The sequence below is a fragment of the Nomascus leucogenys genome, chromosome 25 (genome assembly GCF_006542625.1).
Source record: "Nomascus leucogenys isolate Asia chromosome 25, Asia_NLE_v1, whole genome shotgun sequence".
Taxonomy (NCBI): domain Eukaryota; kingdom Metazoa; phylum Chordata; class Mammalia; order Primates; family Hylobatidae; genus Nomascus; species Nomascus leucogenys.
In genome coordinates, this window is record NC_044405.1 from 4,414,919 (window position 1) to 4,441,906 (window position 26,988).

General features: G+C 36.3%; 1 protein-coding gene across 3 annotated transcripts; it reads left to right on the plus strand.

Annotated features, from left to right (window-relative positions):
- The first annotated feature begins 354 nt into the window (after positions 1-354).
- On the plus strand, positions 355-26,263 carry CHODL (chondrolectin). 3 transcript variants are annotated; one of them, XM_003263792.3, is made up of 6 exons: positions 355-824; positions 11,623-11,932; positions 12,085-12,242; positions 15,322-15,408; positions 17,823-17,925; positions 24,856-26,263. In XM_003263792.3, exons 1-6 carry the CDS (start codon positions 746-748, stop codon positions 24,938-24,940), a joined length of 822 nt encoding a protein of 273 aa, XP_003263840.2. In that variant the 5' UTR covers positions 355-745; the 3' UTR covers positions 24,941-26,263. The 3 variants fall into 3 exon arrangements, with proteins under 3 accessions (XP_003263840.2, XP_003263841.2, XP_030662023.1); XM_003263793.3 differs by lacking the exon at positions 355-824 and adding an exon at positions 1,404-1,492; XM_030806163.1 differs by lacking the exons at positions 355-824; positions 17,823-17,925 and having other exon boundaries at positions 11,667-11,932; positions 24,856-25,035.
- The last annotated feature ends 725 nt before the right edge of the window (positions 26,264-26,988 follow it).

A 26,988-nucleotide genomic window follows, 5' to 3' on the forward strand; every position in this document is an offset into this window, starting at 1 on the left:
ATTAAGCAATTCAGCGCAGAAAGAGAAAGGCCACAAAACTTGGCAACCCCGTAGACATTTATCTTTGAGAAAATCAAATGGCTCCAACTTTTTGCCAGAGTTTAATAGCAGAGCTGTCACATTTTACACAAATGAGTATCCAGTCCGCCAGCGAATGGAAAGGGGACAGGGAGGAGGGGACCAGAGGAGGCGGGCTGCTGGCTGGACTGTTTTCAAAGTGTCTCCCATTTTTAGGGGAGGTGCTGGGATGCTCCACATGGCTGGAGAGACGAAGTAGTTAAAAATTATTACTAGCGAGGGGGCCGGAACCTCGGGACGTGGGTATATAAGACGGTGCCTGAGCGCAGAGCGGCTGCTGCTGCTGTGATCCAGGACCAGGGCGCACCGGCTCAGCCTCTCACTTGTCAGAGGCCGGGGAAGAGAAGCAAAGCGCAACGGTGTGGTCCAAGCCGGGGCTTCTGCTTCGCCTCTGGGACATACACGGGACCTCCCAACTTCAGTTCCCCAAACGCGCACCCTCGAAGTCTTGAACTCCAGCCCGGCACATCCACGCGCGGCACAGGCGCGGCAGGCGGCAGGTCCCGGCCGAAGGCGATGCGCGCAGGGGGTCGGGCAGCTGGGCTCGGGCGGCGGGAGTAGGGCCCAGCAGGGAGGCAGGGAGGCTGCAGAGTCAGAGTCGCGGGCTGCGCCCTGGGCAGAGGCCACCCTCGCTCCACCCCACACCTGCTGCTGCCACCGCGCCGCGATGAGCCGCTTGGTCTCGCTGCTGCTGGGCGCCGCGCTGCTCTGCGGCCACGGAGCCTTCTGCCGCCGCGTGGTCAGCGGTGAGTCAGGGGCCGTCCCCCCGCAGAACGAGCTGGGAGAGGGGACCACGGGGCGCGGCGGGCAGCCTGTTCTCGGGCGGAGGCTCTGCGGGGCGTTGGAAACCTGCATGGTGTAAGGGCCGGGGAGGAGGCGGGGAGAAATTGATTGTGCTGTTCTCCTCCCTCTCTTCTCTAACACACACGCAGAAAAGTTTAAATTTTTGTGAAGCGCTTGCTTAAGTAGCTGCGGAGCGAGCGTCTGCTTCATGACGAGCGGCATAGCCTTTTTCCAGGAGTGATTTCCACTTTCTTTGTGAGAGAGTTGACCGCAGGGCCGGGCTCAGCACCTGCCAAAGGGGTGGGGTAGGGCGGAGGCAGAGGGAACCCAGAGACAGAAGAGCCACCGCAGAAATGCCACCCTCTGTCGCTCTGACTGGACTTTGGTCCCAGCACCGTGTTCACTCGGATGCTTTCTGTGACCAGATCAGTTCGCTGTGGGTCGCCTCCGGATGCCTGGGCATTCGGTCTTTGTTCTCAGCAGGACTGCTGGCAAGGAACTGGAGTGTGGTCATTGCGTGTAGATGCCTTTCCTTTGCACACTTCGTTCCAAGTTGGGGACTTCCCAGAAAATGAAGTCAGCTGGAGTTGGGCCGAGGTATACTTGGTAATGACTGCAGGTTCGTCACACAGTAGGTGCACAATTAAGTCGGTCGAGTCGGTGCATGGGAAATGGATCAAAATTGGCAAACTTCCCAGGTTTTCTTTGATTTTTCTTTTTTTTTTGACTCTCACTGTCCTGTTGTTGAACAATTTATATTGCAACTACTCTCCCTTACTTTTTGGGAAGGTCTCTTCAAAAGGATACAGATTCTCAATGACCTAGGGTGAATGTGCTTAGGGCCTTACATAAAGGCTGATCATAGCTACACTTTATTGAAATCTCTTACTATGCTCATTGAAACATTGCAATAAGTATTTGTTGGATATATGTGTTTTGAGGGTGAAAAGTTTTTTTAAAACATAAAAAGCACAAATAGCCCTTTTCACTTTTGTACACCTATACAACAGGTGTCACTAGATGTAGAAATACATGACAGATGACAGCAACTAATTCAGTTGGGAAGCCAGACCTTTAGACATTGGCATATTAAGCTTAATTGTCACTGATCTTCCCCTTAGCAATTTGTGATGTTCTACAGCTTCAGAATATAATTCTTACATGTGTAGTTACCGATCACTCTACACTTTTTTCAGAATTTTCAGAATCTGTGACATTAGATCCTTGTCCTCCCTAAGTTAGCTGCAAAGAAAAACTTCATTATATAGACTCATCTGGTTTTGTGAATTACTTATCTGTCTTTGTATTTATCAGAATTATTCATGCAACTGAATGAACAGCAGAGACCATGCTTTGAACATAAGATGTTTTTTACTCGTTGACCTAAATAATATCCTTTAGATATGCTCTTGTTCCCAGGCCTAAACATTTTAAAGGGAGGAAAAATACTATCTAAAGTAAAAAAAGAGCTTAAAAAATTGTTGAAGAGGTGTATTTTGTGTTCTATGAGTACAGAATTTTTTCCAAACCTTTTGTTAGGTTTTCTTATTAAGCATTTATAGGCATCTTGTAGGTGACATCTGGAAAATTTCTAATTAACTGAACATGATCTATTTGATTTAGCATAAATGATGATGTTTATTTGATATTAAAATAATTAGTTATGTTTTTCTTATGAATAATTCAATTGTCTTTGGTCATAAAATTCACATTGAAATTTAACCATCTATAAATTGATTTGTGACTTTTATTCTTTGAAGACTAATTTTTTAAAAAGATATATTTTGACCACAATGGCCAGAGAACAGAGCAGCCTAAAGCCTGACTTTTTTGTAGCAATAGTTTCTAATGGATCTATTGTCTACCTGGTCAATGTAAGTTTTGAATTGATGCATCAATTTTTTCATGCCACTTGGAACCATTCACCAAATCTTTAATGAAGAATAAGAGCCTCTTTGGGGCTGTTATTAGGAACATACTTACAACATATGGAATATATTTCTATTTGTTAAATTTCAGTACAACAATTTATAATTTCTATGTAGGATACTCAAATAATCACTGACCCCAGAAAAATAGACATTCACAAAATAATTCTCCACAGAAATTATCTTTAATACTTTAAAATATTCAATAAGATACTTTCCTATGCTTTTAAATACATCACCTTTTCTAAAGTTTAGAGCATTACTTAAAAATAAAGTGGATATATTTTAGCAAGAAATGACATTTCAAACAACTTCGTCATCATAATCGGACCCACGAGATTTAGTGGCATCTGGTAGTAATAAGAAAGTATTTTTTCCAGGTCAGTGGTCATGCTTATTTTGATGTACAAATATGCAAAACAACATGTGACATGATGATAATAATCAAAGCCTATTTGTTGAATTTATGGTGCTAATTTGGAAACTACTTTTAGGAGCTTAGACCTGTACTGATTTCTTACTACACACAGATGTGTAGAGAATATCTATGGGAGCTGCAATCATTTAATTTTGTGAAGTGACTGGTGAGTAATGATGTCTTCTTTAGGATAAAGGTAAAAGGATTTTACTTGTAGGCATAAGGATAAATATGAAGGATTCCAAATTCAGGTCTCTAAGTTGGGAGGATATGTTTGAAGAGCAGGTGATACTTTTAAACATTTGAAGTGATTTGAAGTAACGTGTTTCTTTCTTTTTTTTTTCCTTTTTCTTTCTAGCGTGCATAGCAGTGATCCCCAACCTATTTTTGCTGCAAAATGACATTAGGAATATTTCGTGGTGCTTCCAGATTTCTCCAGGACACTTTAATATATATTAGTTTAACTTTATTAAAACTGGCACACGTTTTATTTAGGAGACTGGGTGATTTAGAGGCCTCTCTTCATATCATGCAGATACCATAGAATATTGCAAATTCATGGGCGGTGAACAGTAGCACATACTATAATATAATATAATATAATATAATATAATATAATATAATGTAATATAATATAACATAATATAATATATAGCAAGGGAGATACAAGAAAAACTGCTGAGCCTATCTCAGCCTACGGAACTATTCTATGACATCATCAAAAGCATAAAATGATGACAGTGCAGTTTTCGGAGATGCAATTACTTTAAGTATCTCTCGGGCATGAAAGGAACAAATTAATCTTATTACCAGTCATTCAATGAACTAACCATTTATCATAGCCATTATTCTTCAACTGCTGTTTGTCATCATTTTATGGTTTTGTTTTTATAATTCTTTCCCGAAGATGACAATATCTGTTACATTACCTTTAGAAAAGGTAATGTATTATATATATAATATATAATACATATATATGTATTATACATACATATATAATACATATATATATTATACATATATGTATTATACATACATATATAATACATATATGTATTATACATAATATATATGTATTATATGTATCATATATATATTATGTATAAAGGAGTCCAAGGTTAAAATTCAGAAGATGCACTCACAAACAATTTTTACTATTTACAACAACTTTCTGTGTCAGGAATTCATATACAAGTAGATGGATGTGTGCGACTCTAGGATGAGAGTGTTTCTTTTACTATTTTAACATATTCCTAATGATATAACACAGGATGACAACTTGGCTAAAGGTATACTCTTTGTAATGTGGAATGCATTCAATTTGGATCTAGTTTGTTTTATTTGGAAAATAAAAAGACTAGATAAAAATTTATTAAAGGCATATATGGTTTGAAAATCTGAGACAGAGGCAATATTTAATTCTTATTTAAATATTTGTAACAGAAAATCTAATTCTGTTTAGAAACAAGCTCTCAATGCACAAGCCTTGCGTATATTAGCCACCCAATAATAAATAACAGATTAATGCTAATGATTCTGACATAGATAACGTGCACAGTGTTTGTATTCATCAATCTCTTTTGTTCATGAAATATTTCACCTTTATATTAGGTTTGACACGTATGGAGACAGCATAGAAACCTGGTAAAAGCATGGACTGTAGAGCCAGATGGCCTGGTTTCAAAACCCAGCTTCAGCACTTGTGAGCTGTGTGAACTGCCCTCTTTGCCTCATTTTGAAAACAGATAAGAGCACCTATGTCGTAGGATTGCTAGGAATATTAAAAAGGTTCAAACACAGTTACGCAGGTTGTGCATTGTGTCGAGGTACATGCCAAAAAGCGAGGAGAAGGAGCTCAGCTTGGCAAGCCCAGCGCCTGTAGCTCAAGCCACCTAGAGGCAAAATCACCTTTTTCTAGTTGAACAGTCTATAAGGGGGACCTTTCTGCCGTCTCTCACCAGGAGAGGTCGTCTTTTCCTAATTTATCCCAAAGCATAGATTGTGGTAGAAATGAGGTGCTGCATTCTAAATTAATGCTAAATTTCAGGCCTTTATTATTAGAATCATTACTTCTATAAAACTCATAACTGGTCTCATTATTGAAGTAAGAAGACTGGGCCGGGCGCGGTGGCTCACGCTTGTAATCCCAGCACTTTGGGAGGCCGAGGCGGGCGGATCACGAGGTCAGGAGATCGAGACCACGGTGAAACCCCGTCTCTACTAAAAATACAAAAAATTAGCCGGGCGTGGTGGCGGGCGCCTGTAGTCCCAGCTACTCGGAGAGGCTGAGCCAGGAGAATGGCGTGAACCCGGGAGGTGGAGCTTGCAGTGAGCCGAGATCGCGCCACTGCACTCCAGCCTGGGTGAAAGAGCAAGACTCCGTCTCAAAAAAAAAAAAAAAAAAAAAAAAAAAGAAGACTGAGGCCAGCCGGGGGCAATTAAATCATCTCAAGTACCCAAAGTCCAAGGGTAGAGTTTGGTTTCAAAGCGAATTCATTTTGATTGGCTACATGAACTCTTAAGTCACACTGATACTTGGTTTACTACTTATTATTCTAATCTCCATTGTAAATATTATGATTTTTTAAAAAAATAGTCTCGTCCTCTTCTCAGAAAGCTTATGGCATTTTCCAACTGGAAAAGTAGGGCTTGCTGCTGCCACCATCCAGAAAATGACCACAACCTACATTTATAAACTTAATTTAAAATTATAAATAAAATTATCAATAAATTTGTTTATTAATGTAAGAAAATGGACTCCAGCTATAGTGCACTATTCAGTTAAGTACATTATAAAATCTCTGTTGTAAAAATAAAAGTTTATTATAATAAAACTCTTTATAAGAAAAAATTTTAAGAAGTTGGTGTAACATTCAATGCTGAAAGCAGACACTTAAAATGAACACCAGTCATTTTCTTTTTAGTTCAAAAGTGTTGGCATTGGTATCACAGTTCTTGCTGCACTGTGTATGGTAGTGTCAACATATTTATCGGTGTGATTGTGAGAGGGATAAGAAGAATTTATGAAAAAGAAAAAAATATCTTGTGTGATTCTAATAAAACATTCTAAGTTAATTCAGTCTGGTTTGGGGAATATTTACCATGTGGATGCTCTTTTTTACTTTTTTTTTGCAACTAATGGTAGATCATAATTGAACAACAGTAGGAATTTGTAATATGTCTTTTATATTTTTATTGAAAAAGTGATATAAATTCAATATTCATCTAATATTAATAATATATAATTACAGTGTGAGACATAAGAAAATATTTATTATTTTCATAACTAACTGAGCACTCAACTATCAGAAAGTAAACAAACATAAGCAAAAGAAAACCAAATTATAGATCCTTTCTGCTCAGAAAGAAAAAGCAAACTACCCTGACTTCATGAGTTTGGCCCCACTTTTATATCATTGCCAAGAGCATTTAAACCTCTGCCAATAGTTAGCTCTATAGAAATTTTAATGGCTAAGAAAAAAGACAAAAATCATCTACTTATTCATGGAAAGAGTGATGAAATCTTTGTTGTGACAGTGATAGGAATGTTAATAATAATAACTTTCTCTAAATAAAAAGGCCTGTTTATGTAGCTGTGTGTGAAACTAATAAGGATGAATATTTCTTTTATATAAAATAAATATTTATATATTTTATATAAAGAAGCCTCTTTTATATAAAGAAATATTCTATAAAATATTTCTATAAAAATTCAGTGCAATCTGTATGACAAACCTCCATGACACACGTTTACCTGTGTAATAAACCTGCACATCCTACATATGTACCAATGAACTTAAAATAAATGTTAACAAATCCAGTGCAGAAAAACTTACATATTTAAATACTTTTTAGATCTAAAAATTAATTAGCTCCTAGTGCACTTCTAGCAAATAAATTATCTTGGATTTTATTTTCCCAATATGTTTGTAGAGAAATTATCTTGGATTTTATTTTCTCAATATGTTTGTAGAGAAATTATCTTGAATTTTATTTTCTCAATATGTTTGTAGAATCCTGGGCAGATTTTTTCTCTCTCTTGTAGATAAGCCTATGATTAAAGGATGTCTTCAACTGCAGATGCTAGTTGACATTTAGTAATTTATAGTTAGATGGCATAAATGTAACCTTAGTGTAATAGAACCCGTTATATGGTTCTCTGAATCCTTATCTATCCCATAAAGTGTTGATGGAAGATTTTATCTGAACATAACATTTGAAAATAAGAGAGAGAAATTCTCCATGTTATCTCACAGAATGAGACGAGAGGTAATTGTAATTGTTCTCTAGGAAGATTGGCTTTTACAGAAGTGGTAAAGTTGCTTCCAGAAGATCTGTATTAACAAAACTTTTCTGGGAATTAGGGCAACATTTGTTTCCCAGCTGTTGGAGTTTCACTGCATTAGTAGTGAAATGTGATCAGCTGAAATAGCGGTGAGACGTTCAATAGCTGCTGCTTCTGATGATTTTGCTGCAACTTGGACCAAATTTGCACGATAAGGTGGAAATCAGTAATAAAATAGAATTGAATGTAAAGAAATTCAGTGTCAGCTTTAACTGATTGTAGGTAAACCCATAAAAATTGTGCAATATATTTATAATTTCCTGAAAACTGCCTTGCTAAGTCTGAACTGTTAGTGACTTTTCAGTTCAAACTCTGTAGACACAGCTGATGATCAAACTTTAGAGTTAATATATCTGTTCCAGTTGACGATGGGCTGCTGTCTTGATGCCGTCTCCCTGCTGTGCAGCCATCACAATCTCCACTCCCTCAAGCAGGACCTGAGGGCTGCTCTATTATCCACAACCAGAGACATGGCCTGGCACAGAGAGTGTCAAGCTGTCTATTGTCCAGGGCCTGCACAGCATTGATTGTTAATTATTTTAAATATAATCTCTCTCCCTAGGTTTTTTCTTTTATTATTATTATACCTGTATAAACTAACATAATGGTGTTAGAAATTTCCACATGAAACCTAAAGCTCTCACGCATTTAATTAGAAGTGCTATCTTAATTTTATAAGTGAGTTAATTTACATCACCATTTTTGTATGCTCATCATGAGTAAATCTGTGCTGCATTTATCTTTTAATATATCAGAGATAATGAACAGTGACTTTTAGCATATGCATCATACCCAGGAATTCCCTGAATGTGTGGGGCTTTGTTACACATAACAAACTTTTTACTCACTGAAAGGCCATTCTGTTTTTTTTTAATATGACATTTTTTGACATCTTGCAAAACAATCTTCTTAGGGAAATTTAATATTTCAAAAGTGCTGGGATAAAATCCAAGGCAGAAAGTTCTTGGAGTGAAAAATTGAACAAGTTAAAAACTCAAGGGAATGTAATTAAGATACATTTGGACACTTAGAACTCTGTAAAGGATGTCGTAGATGAAAATGGAAACAGCATGCTTCTAAATACAGTCATGAAAATACAGGCTTCATGGCATTGTTAGGCTGTGACTGAGAGCAGCCATTTTGAATGATGAAATAATCACAAAACTTCGTAATATATTGGGAGAAATTTTAAAATAATACATTAATTCTCAGAGTCAACCATTGGGACTTTCACGATCATCTCTCAAAGAATATTTATTTTCAGGCTGATTTGTCCTCCCGAAGTCTCTCTAACTTATTTCCCATGGTCATTCATACTAATATGTTCTTTTTCATTAACAATTTGGGCAGCCTGTTAATTTATTCAGATTTTTTAGTGTGTTGCTGCTGGGTCCAGATCACGGGCACGAAACAGAGGGAAAAACTCTTGGCTTGCTTGCATTGCCAGAACTACTATTTTATGATTGGTTGTTCTCAGTTTGTGTCAAGATATCGAATGCCTATCACTTAAACACTGTTGAGAAGTTAATGACCTTCCACTGATTTCTGCACCTTTCTGCCTCTGAGGGTCATCACAGGTCATTAACTGCTGACTCCAGAAGGGAATGGATATGATACACTTGCTCAGTGTGATGTACTGTAATTAAAGTACAAAGTTTGAATGCTTTTTTTTTTTGCCAGTATTTAAATACAAGAATCTCCCTCACCCCCACAAATCCCTGACTACTGACATTTATTGATAGGCTACACAATTAAATACATAGTAGAAAAGGCCATAAATACCAACAAGAATAATGTTAATGGAGATGAATTGTAAGAAAGTAGCGAAACTATTTCCTAATTTCTTAGCATAAAGCAATTTGTCTAAATTTTACATAAAGTAATTGATAGTCTATTTTCCAGGTCCAAATCTAAGCTAAAATAGGGCAAGACTAAGAGGCTATGGACTATGGAAAGCAGTTTGGGCATAAGAAATAGTAACAGAGAGGGATCCTTGGTGGTTTTAAAAGTTGACAGCAGAGAGCAGAGGTGAACAAAAGCAGAAGCAGTGAAAATCAAAACAAGACAGAATGACCATTCTGGAGATTGTTTATAATCTTGCCATACATTCTTAGTGGTAAACAAGGGTGAGTGTAGACAATAGAACAATAGAAAATCCATTGCTGGTAGAACTAGCTAAATCCTATACTGTGTAATATCCTTGACATCAATCTATTTATATCTGTCTATCTATCGTCTATCTATCTATCTATCTATCTATCTATCTATCTATCTATCTATCTAATCTGGCATATATATGGAAATATAAATATATACGACTTTATTATGACCTGATATCATGCATATTTGCAGTTATTTCACTTGATAATTAGGAAAATTAACACTGCTTAACATGTAGAGGTATGCGAAATTTAATTTTGAGATTTTTTTTTTCAAACTCTTTTTGCCTATGTGTTTAAGACTTCACAGATGTTATTAGAGCGGAATTTCATTATGATGTCTCAAAAATTCTTTTAAGCTTGTTTGTGATTCTGGCCAATATCTTGAAATAAATTGATTTTCAGTATACTACAAATAATGACTTTATTGGGTATAGTATAGACTGTACATAATCAATAGATGTCAGGATAGGTGGTTAGGTGGTTAACAACGGAATGCTGTAACATGAAAACCTTTAAAATACAGGTTTAAGATAAAAAATAGATTTTAAACTTCCCTTCCAAATTCAGAGGATTCTATGTATTTATTTATAGATTTTGGATATTTGGTTGGTCCTAATCTTTATTCCTGAAGAAATATGCAATAAAACCGCCAGTAGTAAGATTAACTACAGAAAAAGGTGAATTTAAATGAATTTGTATTTAAGTTTAACAAAATTCTGAGTTAGTGAAGGTTTAAAAAATGTAATACTATTACTTTCAAACTCATAAATGAATGACTGGAACATTTTTAAGGTTAAATTAAAGGAAGACATTGTTATTTCATATGTGTTTAATATGTAAGTAGAGCCTCTAAAGCTGAGAGAAATAATTTGTTTTCAAGTCTGCTAAATGTTTGTTACCTTAATTGTTTTGAGCTAATCATTTAACTGTCTTTGAAAGACCAGTCTGGCCAAATTTCAGCCTACTCAGGTCTCCATCCAAATTGTGAGAAACCGACAACAGTTAGCCACTGATAAGATTTTACTAGCTCCTTTATTTCATGATATATTCGTTCCACTGTTCTCTAAGCCATCATTTTTTTCACATTTAAAATATATTTCTTTTTTTAAAAAGTATGTAATTCTCTAAGTTCATAGTTGAGAGATTTTAATTTGCAATTTATTATTTATCAGAGATGTCTCTGTAAAATGAGAGAAGACATTGGCCTAGGAATTGGAGGTTACACATAGTATCTCCCCAAATACCTCAGAAAATACTCAAAAAATTGGTGATGAGATTTTTTCAGAGATAGTGAGTAGTTCAAAACTGTACCCTGTCACTTCCAATGTAATATTATATTAATTAATCATTTATTACTACCAAGTACATTCATTCTGTCCTTTTTTAACTTTCGATTTTAATAGTTTTGCTTTCGGGTATATAAAATGAAAGCAAATATTTATACCTTAAATCTGCCACTTCGTATCTTCTTCAGAACACCTTATATAAAATCGTTCATTATACATTACTTGTTTTTGATAATTAATTTGCTTTATGAATTGTTATTCTTCTTTCATTAAGTTTTAGCTCACTTTACTATACACTCCTGAAATTCCTTTAGCTATTTTCATTTGCTTTGTTAATTGGTTTATAAAATCTAAGCCAGAAGAGTTATAACTTCCCTTAATAAACATTGCTTGAAGTACTGGGTTTAAAAGTTTATGTTCCAAGTTTACGAGGGAAACAATTTGCTTTTACAAATTGCAAGCAATAGGCTAGAAAATAAACTTTACGAAATAATTCAGTGGGAGAAGCATTTCTGGTAATGTGTTTTCTGCTTTGATTGGTTCTTACATTTTGGTTCTTAGTGTTGTTACAAATAGAGTTCAGACTATCAATATATGGGCATCTTTTTTTTTTTTTTTTCAGGCCAAAAGGTGTGTTTTGCTGACTTCAAGCATCCTTGCTACAAAATGGCCTACTTCCATGAACTGTCCAGCCGAGTGAGCTTTCAGGAGGCACGCCTGGCTTGTGAGAGTGAGGGAGGAGTCCTCCTCAGCCTTGAGAATGAAGCAGAACAGAAGTTAATAGAGAGCATGTTGCAAAACCTGACAAAACCCGGAACAGGGATTTCTGATGGTGATTTCTGGATAGGGCTTTGGAGGAATGGAGATGGGCAAACATCTGGTGCCTGCCCAGATCTCTACCAGTGGTCCGATGGAAGCAGTTTCCAGTACCGGTGAGTATGGATCTTGAGCAGTTGACAGGTGCTCTGGGGAACTCCACAAGGTAGAGGGAGGACTCTATTACCTGTAGAGGATGTCAGAGTAGGACAGGCAGAATCATTTAGTAGGCATGTATCTGAGTGTTCCTATTACTCTCTGTTTGCAGAAACTGGTACACAGATGAACCTTCCTGCGGAAGTGAAAAGTGTGTTGTGATGTATCACCAACCAACTGCCAATCCTGGCCTTGGGGGTCCCTACCTTTACCAGTGGAATGATGACAGATGCAACATGAAGCACAATTACATTTGCAAGTATGATCCAGGTAAGCAGTAGCAAAAGAAGGTATAGAAGATTTTGTGCATATTTCATTGTATTAAGTTTTGTCTTTAATTTTCACTACCTGTGGCTCTTTTTGTTTTTCTGCTGTGAAATAGAAAATTACCTTGCAGCTTGTCATATCACTCATGTAATGAAGCGTATCATATGCTGTAGAGCAAACTGTCCAATGAGCTCAAAGAAGAGAGTAAATAAAAACATCTGGAGAGATGTCTTTAAGGAAAAATAATCATTTCTTACAATAAAACCAAATATTTTTGTAAATAGATTTATAAACAATAAATATTTATTTTAAAATATTTTAAATGTTACTATAATATGTGGGAAGTAGATGTAAGTTACCAAAGCACCTATAGACTTACACATGTGAGCAGCACTTCTTTATCTGATTTTAAGAGAACAAAGCACTTTCTCCTAGATCATTTGCTTATCATTTTATGGTATAATACTTGACATGTGGTACTCAGTAAAAATAAGACTATCATAGCTCATTGCCCCATAGTGGAAAAAAGTAGGAAGATGTGACTCGTTCTCCCTATGATTCCTATTCTTGAAATATGCCTCCTCAGTTAGCTTTCTTTTGAAATCTCCCACTACTTGTCATATGCAGCAAATGGGAATCTTACATTGACTCGAGCTATACTGGCATGGGTTCTGGATTTAAAAAATAGTCAATTTGAATTACTTTGAATAGGACAGATCATCTGAATTCATATTTGACTGAAAGAGGGACTAATACGAACTCTGTGGACTCATTTTTAAAAATTATCTGAGAAAGTCAAGTTAGATCCTTAGGCTTTGAGATTTTTTTTTGCTGTTTTTCTCCTCCTCAGCGTTTGGAAGTGTCATTTTAACTCTTCTGAAGAGGTGTCTGCTTAAACTCATAATACATGTTCCCAGAAGGCAATTATAGTTGAGTACTGCTGCTTCCATTATTCTCCTGAAATTACATGTTTCTTTTTCTCATAATACCAGAAAGCACAAAGGATTATTTGGATTAGACTTACTCTTCTCTTACATTTATGCTGCTCTTGAGTGTATTAGCCACTTTTTTTTTTTTTTTTTTTTTTATCCCTGGTGAGTTTATTCTTTAACCATCTTGGTTGCTAAACCCATCATTACCCTCCTGGAAGTCTTTGCAAAGCTGAGTCTGTTATGCGCTTATGTCCTCTATTTTTCTCTTGGAGAAACATAAAGTTGAAATCCTCTGATATTTTAAATTTGTGACATTCTATGTACTTAAGACTATTGGATAATACAAGTACAATATTATGCATTATTCTTAATATTACATTATCGCCTTCTCATTTCTTTTGAGTTCAAAGGTCTATTATTTGACCCTTCATTGTATTATATTTATTTTATTTTTGCATCAAAATTTATGCCATTATTTAGGACACCATAAATCTTACAATCTTCTTTACTTGTTTATATATTAGGTAATCTAGGTTTACGTTACTTATGCAAGAGCATTATGATATAAAATTATTCTTTCTTTCTCCATTCTACCCAAATATTCAAATAATCTATATTTATTAAAATATTATTTTATGTAGTTTTTGTTTTGAAGCACATTCACAGGTTTACTGTTGGCCTTATTAATGTGCTCAGGATTTTTATTTTTTATTTCATGATTTAATCTTTTTTGTCTTTTTATTTATATTTAGTTAACCCTCCTTGAGCTTAGTGTCTGCTTTGCAAAGGATGTTGGTTTGATTAAATTCCTTGGTTATGTAATCAGTGCTTGATTTTTAGTGATATTTTGCATAATATTTATATTATTTCTTTAAAAATACCAGTTGACTGGGCATAGAGTGACTAAGTTCTCTAGAAGAGTAGGTATAGTCTAGGACTGAATCTGAAACCCAGAGGAGGCTATTAAAATGGCAGGATAAAATTTGTGTACAAGAGTAACAAATATTACTACAGAATGGTATATGATTAAACTTCCAACAAAGGGGGACTCTGTGACATTTTAAGGCAATTTAAGAATGGTAGACATTAAATTAAAATTCTTCTGTATCCTAAAGACTAAGATGTTACATGTGTTCTTATTTCAATTGACAATAAGTAGAGAGTTACACTTTCGGAACAAATGGAAACAAATTTACGGTTTTTTAAATAATTCAATTTACTTTCATTGAATTATTGATTTAACAAATAGTTCCTTAAGGAAAAGAAAAATAGAAAATAGAGCAATACCAAATCATGACAAGAAACTTGAACAATTTTAAAGTGTGTGGCAAGAGGGGAAAAAATCAGGAATAATAGTTAATGGATGTTGGGCTTAATACTCTGGTGATGGGATGATCTGTGTGGCAAAGCACCATAGCACACGTTTACCCACATAACAAACCTGCACATTCTGCACATGTACCCCTGAACTTAAAAGTTAGAAAAACAATAAAAAATAAAGTGTGTGGAAATTGAAGAGACATCTATAAAACTAGGGAAAGAAACAACTTGCAAGCTTTAATTTAGTGTTATTATTATAATTTTTAAAAGTAGACACTATTGGAAAGCAAATGTAAGGATGGCGTTGTATGTGCAGAACAGAAATGTGGCTTAGAACATTGTTACTTGAATCATCAGTTCTAAATGCAATCCACATACAGTCATCTGCCGATTATTATTGCAAGGGGAAACCTAAATAATACACTGATATTAATAAAGAAATTCTCTTGCTTGTCTCTGAATTGCATTTAATATATCACACTCTTATGTTTGCCAATTCTTGGTTATCCTTGCTTACTTTGTGACTGGTCTGCCGTTATTGCCTGCAGCAGGCTACCGTCAGCACAGACCCACTGCTGATTGCTAATTGCAGTTTGGAGTTTTAAGGGAGAACATATCAACTCCATCTTTTATTCAAAGATAATTAAATGTTGACTTTATAGTTAGATAATTTCATGTAAATTTAAATTCAGAATATATTTTATTAGCTGTAAGCTGTTCAGAAATCAAAATTGTGATGTTTTTATTTTATAATATAATTTCATATTTATATATGTTTTCAATTCTCTTGTTTAATCATTATATATGATGGTGGTTCTTATTATTTACAGAGATTAATCCAACAGCCCCTGTAGAAAAGCCTTATCTTACAAATCAACCAGGAGACACCCATCAAAATGTGGTTGTTACTGAAGCAGGTAATTACTTCATGTGTCTTTAACTTCATCAAGAACTGAACTGTAGTTTCAAACTCTGCTTCATGTTGACCCCAGTGAAACTTGTCTTGCCTGGGGAAGTGGTTCACTAAGTATGGTTCTATGGACATTTACTTTGGAACTAGGTTAGAAAAAATTATGCTAAGCTAGTATTTGAATAGAAAAACCTGTTTTGTTTTCTTCAGAGTGGTACTAAACTAAGTGATTCACATTAAAATTTGGATCTGGCCAGGCACAGGGGCTCATGCCTGTAATCCCAGCAATTTGGGAGGCTGAGGCAGGTGGATCACTTGAGCCCAGGAGTTTGAGACCATTCTGAACAACTGGCAAGACCCCATCTCTGCAAAAAATACAAAAATCTAGCCTGGTGTGGTGGTACACACCTGTAGTCCCAGCTACTGGGAGGCTAAGGTGAGAGAATCACCTGAGCCTGGGAAGTCAAGGCTGCAGTGAGCAGTAATCATCCCACTACGGTCCAGGTTGGTCAACAAAGTGAGACCCTGTCTCAAAAAAGCAAACAACAACAAAAACAACAAAAACAACAAAACACCACCACCAACAACAAAAGAACTTTGGATCTACAAGAAATTTCTCTAACAACATGTAGGTGTCATGATGCAAATTGGCACATTCAGTGGAGAGCAAACAGGGGTGTGCTGGTAAATGTTTAGGGATTGGTTGGATCCTTAAATTGCTTGAAGTCAAACAGGAGTGGGAGGAAACATAGCAAATTATCACTCAGATACCCTATTGCTCATGAGTTTGTCTTCTGTTAACAAATGAAGTGACGCGCAGTTAAGTGGAAAGCTTTATCTACATCTGGTCCACTTTGACCAGAATTATTCAGATTAGTTATGATGATGACTTTTAATTTACAAGCTAAATGTATAGTTCTTCAATTTGCTTTTTTTGCATAGACATGATATTAAGGCCTAGTGCTTTTCACTTTTCAGGTGCCTGGTTTTAGAACCATTCAGAACATCTAAACCTAATTAAAAAGATCAGTAGGCTGGGCGCAGTGGCTCACACCTGTAATCCCAGCACTTTGGGAGGCTGAGGCAGGTGGGTCACCTGAGGTCAGGAGTTCGAGACCAGCTTGGCCAACATGGCGAAATGCTGTCTCTACTAAAAAATACAAAAATTAGCTGGGCGTGGTGGCAGGTGCCTGTAATTCCAGCTATTTGGGAGGCTGGGGCAGGAGAATCACTTGAAATGGGCGTGAGCTGAGATTGTGCCATGCACTCTGGCCTGGGAGACAGAGCAAGACTCTGTCCCCAACCCCCCCAAAAAAATTCAGTAATCACTTTAGAAATATTTTTTTCTCTTTTGAAATTGAACAAATGTTTATTAATTTTAAGTTGTGTGGAATTACAGTGTCACAGTTTTTTAATTTTACTAAGAATACCTAGCATTATCAAATGTGATGGAACAGGCTTAAAAAATGATTCATTTTAGAATTTAATTAAGATCAACTCTTTGTGCCGCTGGAGTCTTGTGTTTCTGAGTCGTGACTGTATCATCAGTTAATATTTATATATTTCATTTTAATCCCAGTGACTCTTGTATGCAATCATGACACTAAGCTTATTGCTAGGTAATTACTTACCCAATATATTTACAATAATCTTAATAATTATCATTTTTAATAATAAGTACTTATTTTTGTAAGTAATGATTGAGAAGGAGTAATGAAATGAGCTAGCTAACATTATTAATGAAAGCTAGTCCATGTCTGAATTGTAGATTTAATAATAGTTTTGGAAGTATGGATATCAAATTGGAACAGTTTGATATCACTACAAATCGTACAATTCAATTTTCCATTCAGTAAAATTTTGTTTTTAACTTTTACCAAAACATGAATACAGTCATGTGCCACTTAACAATGCGGATATGTTCTGAGAAATGCACTATTAGGCGATTTTGTCATTGTGCGAACATGATAGAGTGTACTTGAACCTAGGTCATATAGCTTACTATATGGCTGTTTGATATGGCCTATTACTTCTAGGCTATTACTTCTAGGCTACAAACCCCTGCAGCATGTTACTATAGTGAATGCTGTAGACAACTGTAACACAATGGAATTTATATATCAAACCCTATCTAAACAGAGAAATGTATAAAATAGGATATCAAATATAAAAGATGGTATACCTATGTAGGGCAGCTCCATGATAATCTTATGGGACCACTGTCATATATGTGATGCATCGTTGACTAAAATGTCACTATGTGGTGCCTGACTGTATATTATTTCATTAGATTTTTCAGTATTTTGAGAAGAACTTTGGGGTCAATTTATTGAAAATTCTATTTCACCTCAATTTTACATATTTTTGCATTAGAATTCTTCCTCAACTATCTTTTCACATGAAGACTGTTTTATTTTGTAGGTATAATTCCCAATCTAATTTATGTTGTTATACCAACAATACCCCTGCTCTTACTGATACTGGTTGCTTTTGGAACCTGTTGTTTCCAGATGCTGCATAAAAGGTAAATAACTCATATATGTAGAGATAATTTGAAAAACTTTAAATAGGTTTTCAGAAATGTTTTAAAACGATTAATATAAAGTTAATTATATTTTAATTTTCTTTAAGAAATCCTATACATACAATCCTACCCATACAATCTAATAAGAGATACATTGAGGATAGGATTAATGTAATATATCATTTAATCCTCACAGGACTTATTAAGCAGTTACCCTTCTTTTTTTTTTTTTTTAAAGTAAATAAAATTATCTTTAATCAAACACAATAACCCATTACCTTGATATTTATAATTTCAGAGTTTGTAAACAATGTTATATTGTACTATTTTAATGTATTTTCACCAAATACATATACTGCATATTTTTATATCATCTCATACTTTTTATAACATTTTAATAACTTCAATATGCCTTTATTTTACTTATTATATTCAGGTATACTCTGTGTTGGATGTTTTCAATTTTCTTCTAGTGTAAACGGTGTTGCTAAGATACATTGGTAATGAAATCTTTTTTTTTTATTTTTTTATTTTTTTATTATTATACTTTAGGTTTTAGGGTACATGTGCACAATGTGCAGGTTTGTTACATATGTATCCATGTGCTATGTTGGTGTGCTGCACCCATTAACTCCTCATTTAGCATTAGGTATATCTCCTAATGCTGTCCCTCCCCCTCCCCCCACCCCACAACAGTCCCGGAGTGTGATGTTCCCCTTCCTGTGTCCATAGTTCTCATTGTTCAATTCCCACCTATGAGTGAGAACATGCGGTGTTTGGTTTTTTGTCCTTGCGATAGTTTACTGAGAATGATGTTTTCCAGTTTCATCCATGTCCCTACAAAGGACATGAACTCATCATTTTTTATGGCTGCATAGTATTCCATGGTGTAAATGTGCCACATTTTCTTAATCCAGTCTATCGTTGTTGGACATTTGGGTTGGTTCCAACTCTTTGCTATTGTGAATAGTGCCGCAATAAACATACGTGTGCATGTGTCTTTATAGCAGCATGATTTATAGTCCTTTGGGTATATACCCAGTAATGGGATGGCCGGGTCAAATGGTATTTCTAGTTCAGATCCCTGAGGAATCGCCACACTGACTTCCACAATGGTTGAACTAGTTTACAGTCCCACCAACAGTGTAAAAGTGTTCCTATTTCTCCACATCCTCTCCAGCACCTGTTGTTTCCTGACTTTTGAATGATGGCCATTCTAACTGGTGTGAGATGGTATCTCACTGTGGTTTTGATTTGCATTTCTCTGATGGCCAGTGATGATGAGCACTTTTTCATGTGTTTTTCGGCTGCATCAATGTCTTCTTTTGAGAAGTGTTTGTTCATGTCCTTTGCCCACTTTTTGATGGGGTTGTTTGTTTTTTTCTTGTAAATTTGTTTGAGTTCATTGTAGATTCTGGATATTAGCCCTTTGTCAGATGAATAGGTTGCAAAAATTTTCTCCCATTCTGTAGGTTGCCTATTCACTCTGATGGTAGTTTCTTTTGCTGTGCAGAAGCTCTTTAGTTTAATGAGATCCCATTTGTCAATTTTGGCTTTTGTTGCCATTGCTTTTGGTGTTTTAGACATGAAGTCCTTGCCCACGCCTATGTCCTGAATGGTATTGCCTAGGTTTTCTTGTAGGATTTTAATGGTTTTAGGTCTAACATGTAAGTCTTTAATCCATCTTGAATTAATTTTTGTATAAGGTGTAAGGAAGGGATCCAGTTTCAGCTTTCTACATATGGCTAGCCAGTTTTCCCAGCACCATTTATTAAATAGGGAATCCTTTCCCCATTGCTTGTTTTTGTCAGGTTTGTCACAGATCAGATAGTTGTAGATATGCGGCATCATTTCTGAGGGCTCTGTTCTCTTCCATTGATCTATGTCTCTGTTGTGGTACCAGTAGCATGCTGTTTTGGTTACTGTAGCCTTGCAGTATAGTTTGAAGTCAGGTAGCATGATGCCTCCAACTTTGTTCCTTTGGCTTAGGATTGACTTGGCGATGCGGGCTCTTTTTTGGTTCCATATGAACTTTAAAGTAGTTTTTTCCAGTTCTGTGAAGAAAATCATTGGTAGCTTGATGGGGATGGCATTGAATCTATAAATTACCTTGGGCAGTATGGCCATTTTCACGATATTGATTCTTCCAACCCATGAGCATGGAAAGTTCTATCAAGCAAATGGAAAACAAAAAAAGGCAGGGTTGCTATCCTAGACTCTGATAAAATAGACTTTAAACCAACAAAGATCAAAAGAGACAAAGAAGGCCATTACATAATGGTAAAGGGATCAATTCAACAAGAAGAGCTAACTATCCTAAATATATATGCACCCAACACAGGAGCACCCAGATTCATAAAGCAAGTCCTGAGTGACCTACAAAGGGACTTAAACTCCCACACGATAATAATGGGAGATTTTAACACCCCACTGTCAACATTAGACAGATCAACGAGACAGAAAGTTAACAAAGATATCCAGGAATTGAACTCAGCTCTGCACAAAGCGGACCTAATAGACATCTACAGAACTCTCCAACCCAAATCAACAGAATATACATTTTTTTCAGCACCACACCACACCTATTCCAAAATTGACCACATAGTTGGAAGTAAAGCTCTCCTCAGCAAATGTAAAAGAACAGAAATTATAACAAACTGTCTCTCAAACCACAGTGCAATCAAACCAGAACTCAGGATTAAGAAACTCACTCAAAACCATTCAACTACATGGAAACTGAACAACCTGCTGCTGAATGACTACTGGGTACATAATGAAATGAAGGCAGAAATAAAGATGTTCTTTGAAACCAAGGAGAACAAAGACACAACATACCAGAATCTCTGGGACACATTCAAAGCAGTGTGTAGAGGGAAATTTATAGCACTAAATGCCCACAAGAGAAAGCAGGAAAGATCCAAAATTGACACCCTAACATCACAATTAAAAGAACTAGAAAAGCAAGAGCAAACACATTCAAAAGCTAGCAGACTAGAAATAACTAAAATCAGAGCAGAACTGAAGGAAATAGAGACACAAAAAACCCTTCAAAAAACTAATGAATCCAGGAGCTGGTTTTTTGAAAAGATCAACAAAATTGACAGACCGCTAGCAAGACTAATAAAGAAGAAAAGAGAGAAGAATCAAATAGATGCAATAAAAAATGCAAAAGGGGATATCACCACCGATCCCACAGAAATACAATCTACCATCAGAGAATACTACAAACACCTCTATGCAAATAAACTAGAAATCTAGAAGAAATGGATAAATTCCTCGACAAATACACCCTCCCAAGACTAAACCAGGAAGAAGTTGAATCTCTGAATAGACCAATAACAGGTTCTGAAATTGTGGCAATAATCAATAGCTTACCAACCAAAAAGAGTCCAGGACCTGATGGATTCACAGCTGAATTCTACCAGAGGTACAAGGAGGAACTGGTACCATTCCTTCTGAAACTATTCCAATGGATAGAAAAAGAGGGAATCCTCCCTAACACATTTTATGAAGCCAGCATCGTCCTGATACCAAAGCCTGGCAGAGACATAACCAAAAAAAGAGAATTTCAGACCAGTATCCTTGATGAACATTGATGCAAAAATCCTCAATAAAATACTGGCAAACCGAATCCAGCAGCACATCAAAAAGCTTATACACCATGATCAAATGGGCTTCATCCCTGGGATGCAAGGCTGGTTCAACATATGCAAATCAATAAGTGTAATCCAGCATATAAACAGAACCAAAGACAAAAACCACATGATTATCTCAATAGATGCAGAAAAGGCCTTTGACAAAATTCAACAACCCTTCATGCTAAAAACTCTCAATAAATTAGGTATTGATGGGACGTATCTCAAAATAATAAGAGATATCTATGACAAACCCACAGCCAATATCATACTGAATGGGCAAAAACTGGAAGCATTCCCTTTGAAAACTGGCACAAGACAGGGATGCCCTCTCTCACCACTCCTATTCAACATAGTGTTGGAAGTTCTGGCCAGAGCAATCAGGCAGGAGAAGGAAATAAAGGGTATTCAATTAGGAAAAGAGGAAGTCAAACTGTCCCTGTTTGCAGATGACATGATTGTATATCTAGAAAACCCCATTGTGTCAGCCCCAAATCTCCTTAAGCTGATTAGCAACTGCAGCAAAGTCTCAGGATACAAAATCAATGTACAAAAAAAAGCAGTTACCCTTCTGTTTGTATTTCTCAGTTGAGAAGATGGTGTCTTAGATGGGCTACCTAGTCTGCCTTGGGTCCCATAGCTAGTGTCCATGGTGAATCTGAAATTTGGATGTTTGTAAACTTCCCATATGTGCACTATATTATACTGTTTTTTGTTTATGAAGGATAAGAATTAATGCCAAACTTTTCCATCCGGACATCAAACTATATGTAAGACTTGATATTTGTAGGTTCATTTTGTATTACTTTTCAAAATTCAAGTCACAGGTTTCTGTTTTATTTCAAAAAGATCTTTTACAAATAGGAAATAAAATACAGCAGTTCAAACAGGCCACTTTTTGGCAGGTATCTTGAAATAAAATCATATATTTTATCAGCAAGATTTCTGGGGGAATATTATGTCTTTTATATCTGCTTTTCTATACCCTCGAGTTAGAGAAGTTTTTCCATGTGTGCCAATTTTTTAGTAAAAATGAAACAAAATTCAATAAAATGAAAATGTATTTCATTGTCAAATAAAAAATGAAATATAAATATGTATCAAAAGGAAAAAAGGAAAAGCTATTCTGTTTATATAAGGGCATGTTTGCTAGAATAAACTAAACATCTTTGAGCAGTTTAAATAAGAGCGGATCAAGAGAATGCCTCCATCAGGAAGGACCTGCAAACAAATTCATTTTCCTGTTTTGACCTTACTTCATCTTCTTTTTCTGTAATAAACCCTATTATTAAGTAACAAAGGACCCAGAAAATAATTAAGTAATTCTTAAATGAAATACTAATTCTACACAAAAGTCATATTAATAACCTTTTTTTTTCACCATTTAGAACACTTTTGTGCTTTTTATAAACTTTCTTGGCTTATTTTCCATACATGTTAGATGACTATAGAATAAAGTTATGTTGATCTTACTTATTTGGATGAAAATCTACAAACCATACAATTTGGACCTAATATTTTATTAGTAACCAAAACAGCTAAATCTAAGTGAATTAAGTAATATTTTAAAAGGGTAATGGTCAGGTGTGTTAGAAATAGTTCTTTTTTCTCTTTGAGGGAATCCTGCAATGTCTGGTAGATGGAGAGGAGGGGATGGGGAGATGCCTGTGAGGATTGAGGCAGATGCTGGGAACTGGGACTGGAGTAGTCAGGGAGCAAGTAAGTGCACAACACAGTGAACTGGGACAAACACTTTTGGTCCAGGAAAGAGATTGTCCTGAGGAAACCAGCCCAAAGAAATCTACTTTTGACAGGGCATCCAGTAGAGAATGACTTGGGTGGATCACCTGAGGTTGGGAGTTTGAGACCACCCTGACTAACATGCCATGTTGCCAAAACCCCGTCTCTACTAAAAATACAAAAAATAGCCAGGCGTGGTAGCGGGTGCCGATAATCCCAGCTACTTGGGAGGCTGAGGCAGGAGGATCGCTTGAACCCGGGAGGCGGAGGTTGCAGTGAGCCGAGATCAGGCCACTGTACTCCAGCCTGGGCGACAGAGTGAGGGTCCGTCTCAAAAAAAAAAGACAGAGAGAGACAGAGAGAGAGAGAGAATGACTTGGGTAAACTCAGGAACAGGGAACTTCTGCAGGTGCCTGAAAAGTTATCATGTTGTGGAAAGGCAGAAAATAGCAGAACCCTAGGCACAGGCTGGAAACGTGGGCCAGAATTCCGAATGTGACAAGGGTGAAGTTGTATCTCAGATCTGGAGGAACTCAGATACTGTTATGTTACCAAAGCATGAATCTGCTATTGAACCACATTGGTTTCAGAGGCTGAGGCACCAGTAAGCTTCCAGAAATCAAGTGACTTAGGTGCAGAGCCGGAGAACTGATGGGAGGAGGGGAATAGGCACATCCTTACATGTAGTATAGTAGCATTGTTTTGATGATTTGACATTAAATTCAGCATACATTAGTGACAGGGGACTCAAGGAGCAAAATGATTTCCAAAATAATTGACAAAGAAAATAAAGGTATTTATTGGTGAATAAAATGGAAATGTTTAATATTGTGTCAGGCACATGTTTGTAGGTGTGGAACCAACCCAAATGCCCATCAATCAATGAATGGATAAAGAATCTGTGGTATATATATATATGATGGAATACTACTCATCCATACAAAGGAATGAATTAACGGCATTCACAGCGACCTGGGTAATACTGGAGACTGTTATTCTAAGTGAAGTAATACAGGAATGAAAAACTAAACATCGTATCTTCTCACTCACAAGTGGGAGCTAAGCTATGATGATGCAAAGGCATCAGAATGACACAGTGGACTTTGGGGAATCAGGGGGAAAGGGTGGGAAGGGGGTGAGGGATAAAAGAATACAAATTGGGTGCAGTGTATACTACTCAAGTGATGGGTGCACCAAAATTTCACAAATCACCAATAAAGAACTTACTCATGTAACCAAACACCACCTGTTCCCCCATAACCTATGGAAATAAAAAATTAAAATAACAACAACAACAACAACAACAAAAATGAACTCTAAATTAGGAAATGTCAATCAGGAAGAGATACGTTTTGTCTTCTCTATCATTCACAAGAACTGGTTCCCATCTTCACATATTTGAATAATCTAGAAGTTTCTGGAAGAATGGGAAAATATACTGCTGAGAGGAGGAGTCTTTCATCAATAACTGTCTGAGATATCTCCCTTTGGACCTAGACATGCTTAGTTTAATAAGAAGTTTTAGGCACTAAACATTTTTTCTTATGTTTTTCAGTAAAGGAAGAACAAAAGCTAGTCCAAACCAGTCCACACTGTGGATTTCAAAGAGTGCCAGAAAAGAAAGTGGCATGGAAGTATAATAACTCATTGACTTGGTTCCAGAATTTTATAATTCTGGATCTGTATAAGGAATAGCATCAGAACAATAGCTTGGAATGGCGTGAAATCACAAAGGTCTGCAAGATGAACTGTAAGCTCCCCCTTGAGGCAAATATTAAAGTAATTTTTATATGTCTATTATTTCATTTAAAAAATATGCTGTGCTAATAATGGAGTGAGACATGCTTATTTTGCTAAAGGGTGCACCCAAACTTCAAGCAAATGAAATGGACAATGCAGATAAAGTTGTTATCAACACATCGGGAGTATGTGTGTTAGAAGCAATTCTTTTTTATTTCTTTCACCTTTCATAAGTTGTAATCTAGTCAACGTAATGTATATTGTATTGAAATCTACAGTGTGCAAAAGTATTTTACCTTTGCATAAGTGTTTGATAAAAATGAACTGTTCTAATATTTATTTTTATGGCATCTCATTTTTCAATACATGCTCTTTTGATTAAAGAAACTTATTACTGTTGTCAACTGAATTCACACACACACAAATATAGTGCCATAGAAAAAGTTTGTTTTCTAGAAATAATTCATCTTTCAGTTTCTCTGCTTTTGGTCAATGTCTAGGAAATCTCTTCAGAAATAAGAAGCTATTTCATTAAGTGTGATATAAACCTCCTCAAACATTTTACTTAGAGGCAAGGATTCTCTAATTTCAAGTGTGCAAGACATGTGCCTTATAATTATTTTTAGTTTAAAACTAAACAGATTTTGTAATAATGTAACTTTGTTAATAGGTGCATAAACGGTAATGCAGTCAATTTGAACAAAAGAAGTGGCATACACAATATAAATCATATGTCTTCACACGTTGCCTATATAATGAGAAGCAGCTCTCTGAGGGTTCTGAAATCAATGTGGTCCCTCTCTTGCCCACTAAATAAAGATGGTTACTCGGGGTTTGGGATTGACACTGGAGGCAGATAGTTGCAAAGTTTGTCTAAGGTTTCCCTAGCTGTATTTAGCCTCTGACTATGTTAGTATACAAAGAGGTCGTGTGGTTGAGACCAGGTGAATAGTCACTATCAGTGTGGAGACAAGCACAGCACACAGACATTTCAGGAACGAAAGGAACTACGAAATCGTGTGAAAATGGGTTGGAACCCATCAATGATCGCATATTCATTGATGAGGGTTTGCTTGAGATAGAAAATGGTGGCTCCTTTCTGTCTTATCTCCTAGTTTCTTCAATGCTTATGCCTTGTTCTTCTCGAGAGAGTTGTAACTGTCTGGTCTTCATATGTCCCTGTGCTCCTTTTAACCAAATAAAGAGTTCTTGTTTCTGAAGAATGATGAGTAGTCCTGTCTAAACCTCTTATGTGAAAAAAGTACAGATACGTTTGCATCGATATATAAAGTTGAAAACAAAGTACTCTTTAAGTGTGGTAATAATGGAAGGCGTGGTTATGTCTAATATTTTCCCTGTCAATTCTTTTCAGTTAAATAATAAAGTATTTTCCTCAACACAGTTCACAACTAGCATTGGTTGGCAAAGCTAGGAGGCAAAAGAGAAATCAATGGGCATTGCCCATTTTCAGCTGCTCAGAGACTGAGAGAAGGAGCAGCTGCATTTGAAGCTGAGATCTGCCAACATGTAGCACTCCTCTTTCTTTTCCTGGCTACCTTTCTGGGTAGAACTGGAGACCAGTTGCTGGGACCTAACCTTTTTCCTCCAAAGTATCATGTATTTCTCCCTCTAGTGTGGACATAGTGGAGGAAAACCGGGTGTTCCCCCTTGTCTTTGCCACCATGGACTGTAACAGCTGCAAGGCAAAAGCAGCAAATCAATGGGGAAACGCCTGGCTTTTGCCTTTGATCTTTATCTAGATCTGGGTAACTCTTCTGGTATCACCAACTAAACCTATAAGCTACTGGAGGTGGAAAATGAACTTCTCTTTTATTAGAAAATGGTAGTAATCCTATCTTAACAGTTTCCTAAAATTTTAGCTAACCTTTGGGAAATGAAAAGAAATACAAGGTGTATCTGTTGAGTTAGCATTTTTAGAATATATTTT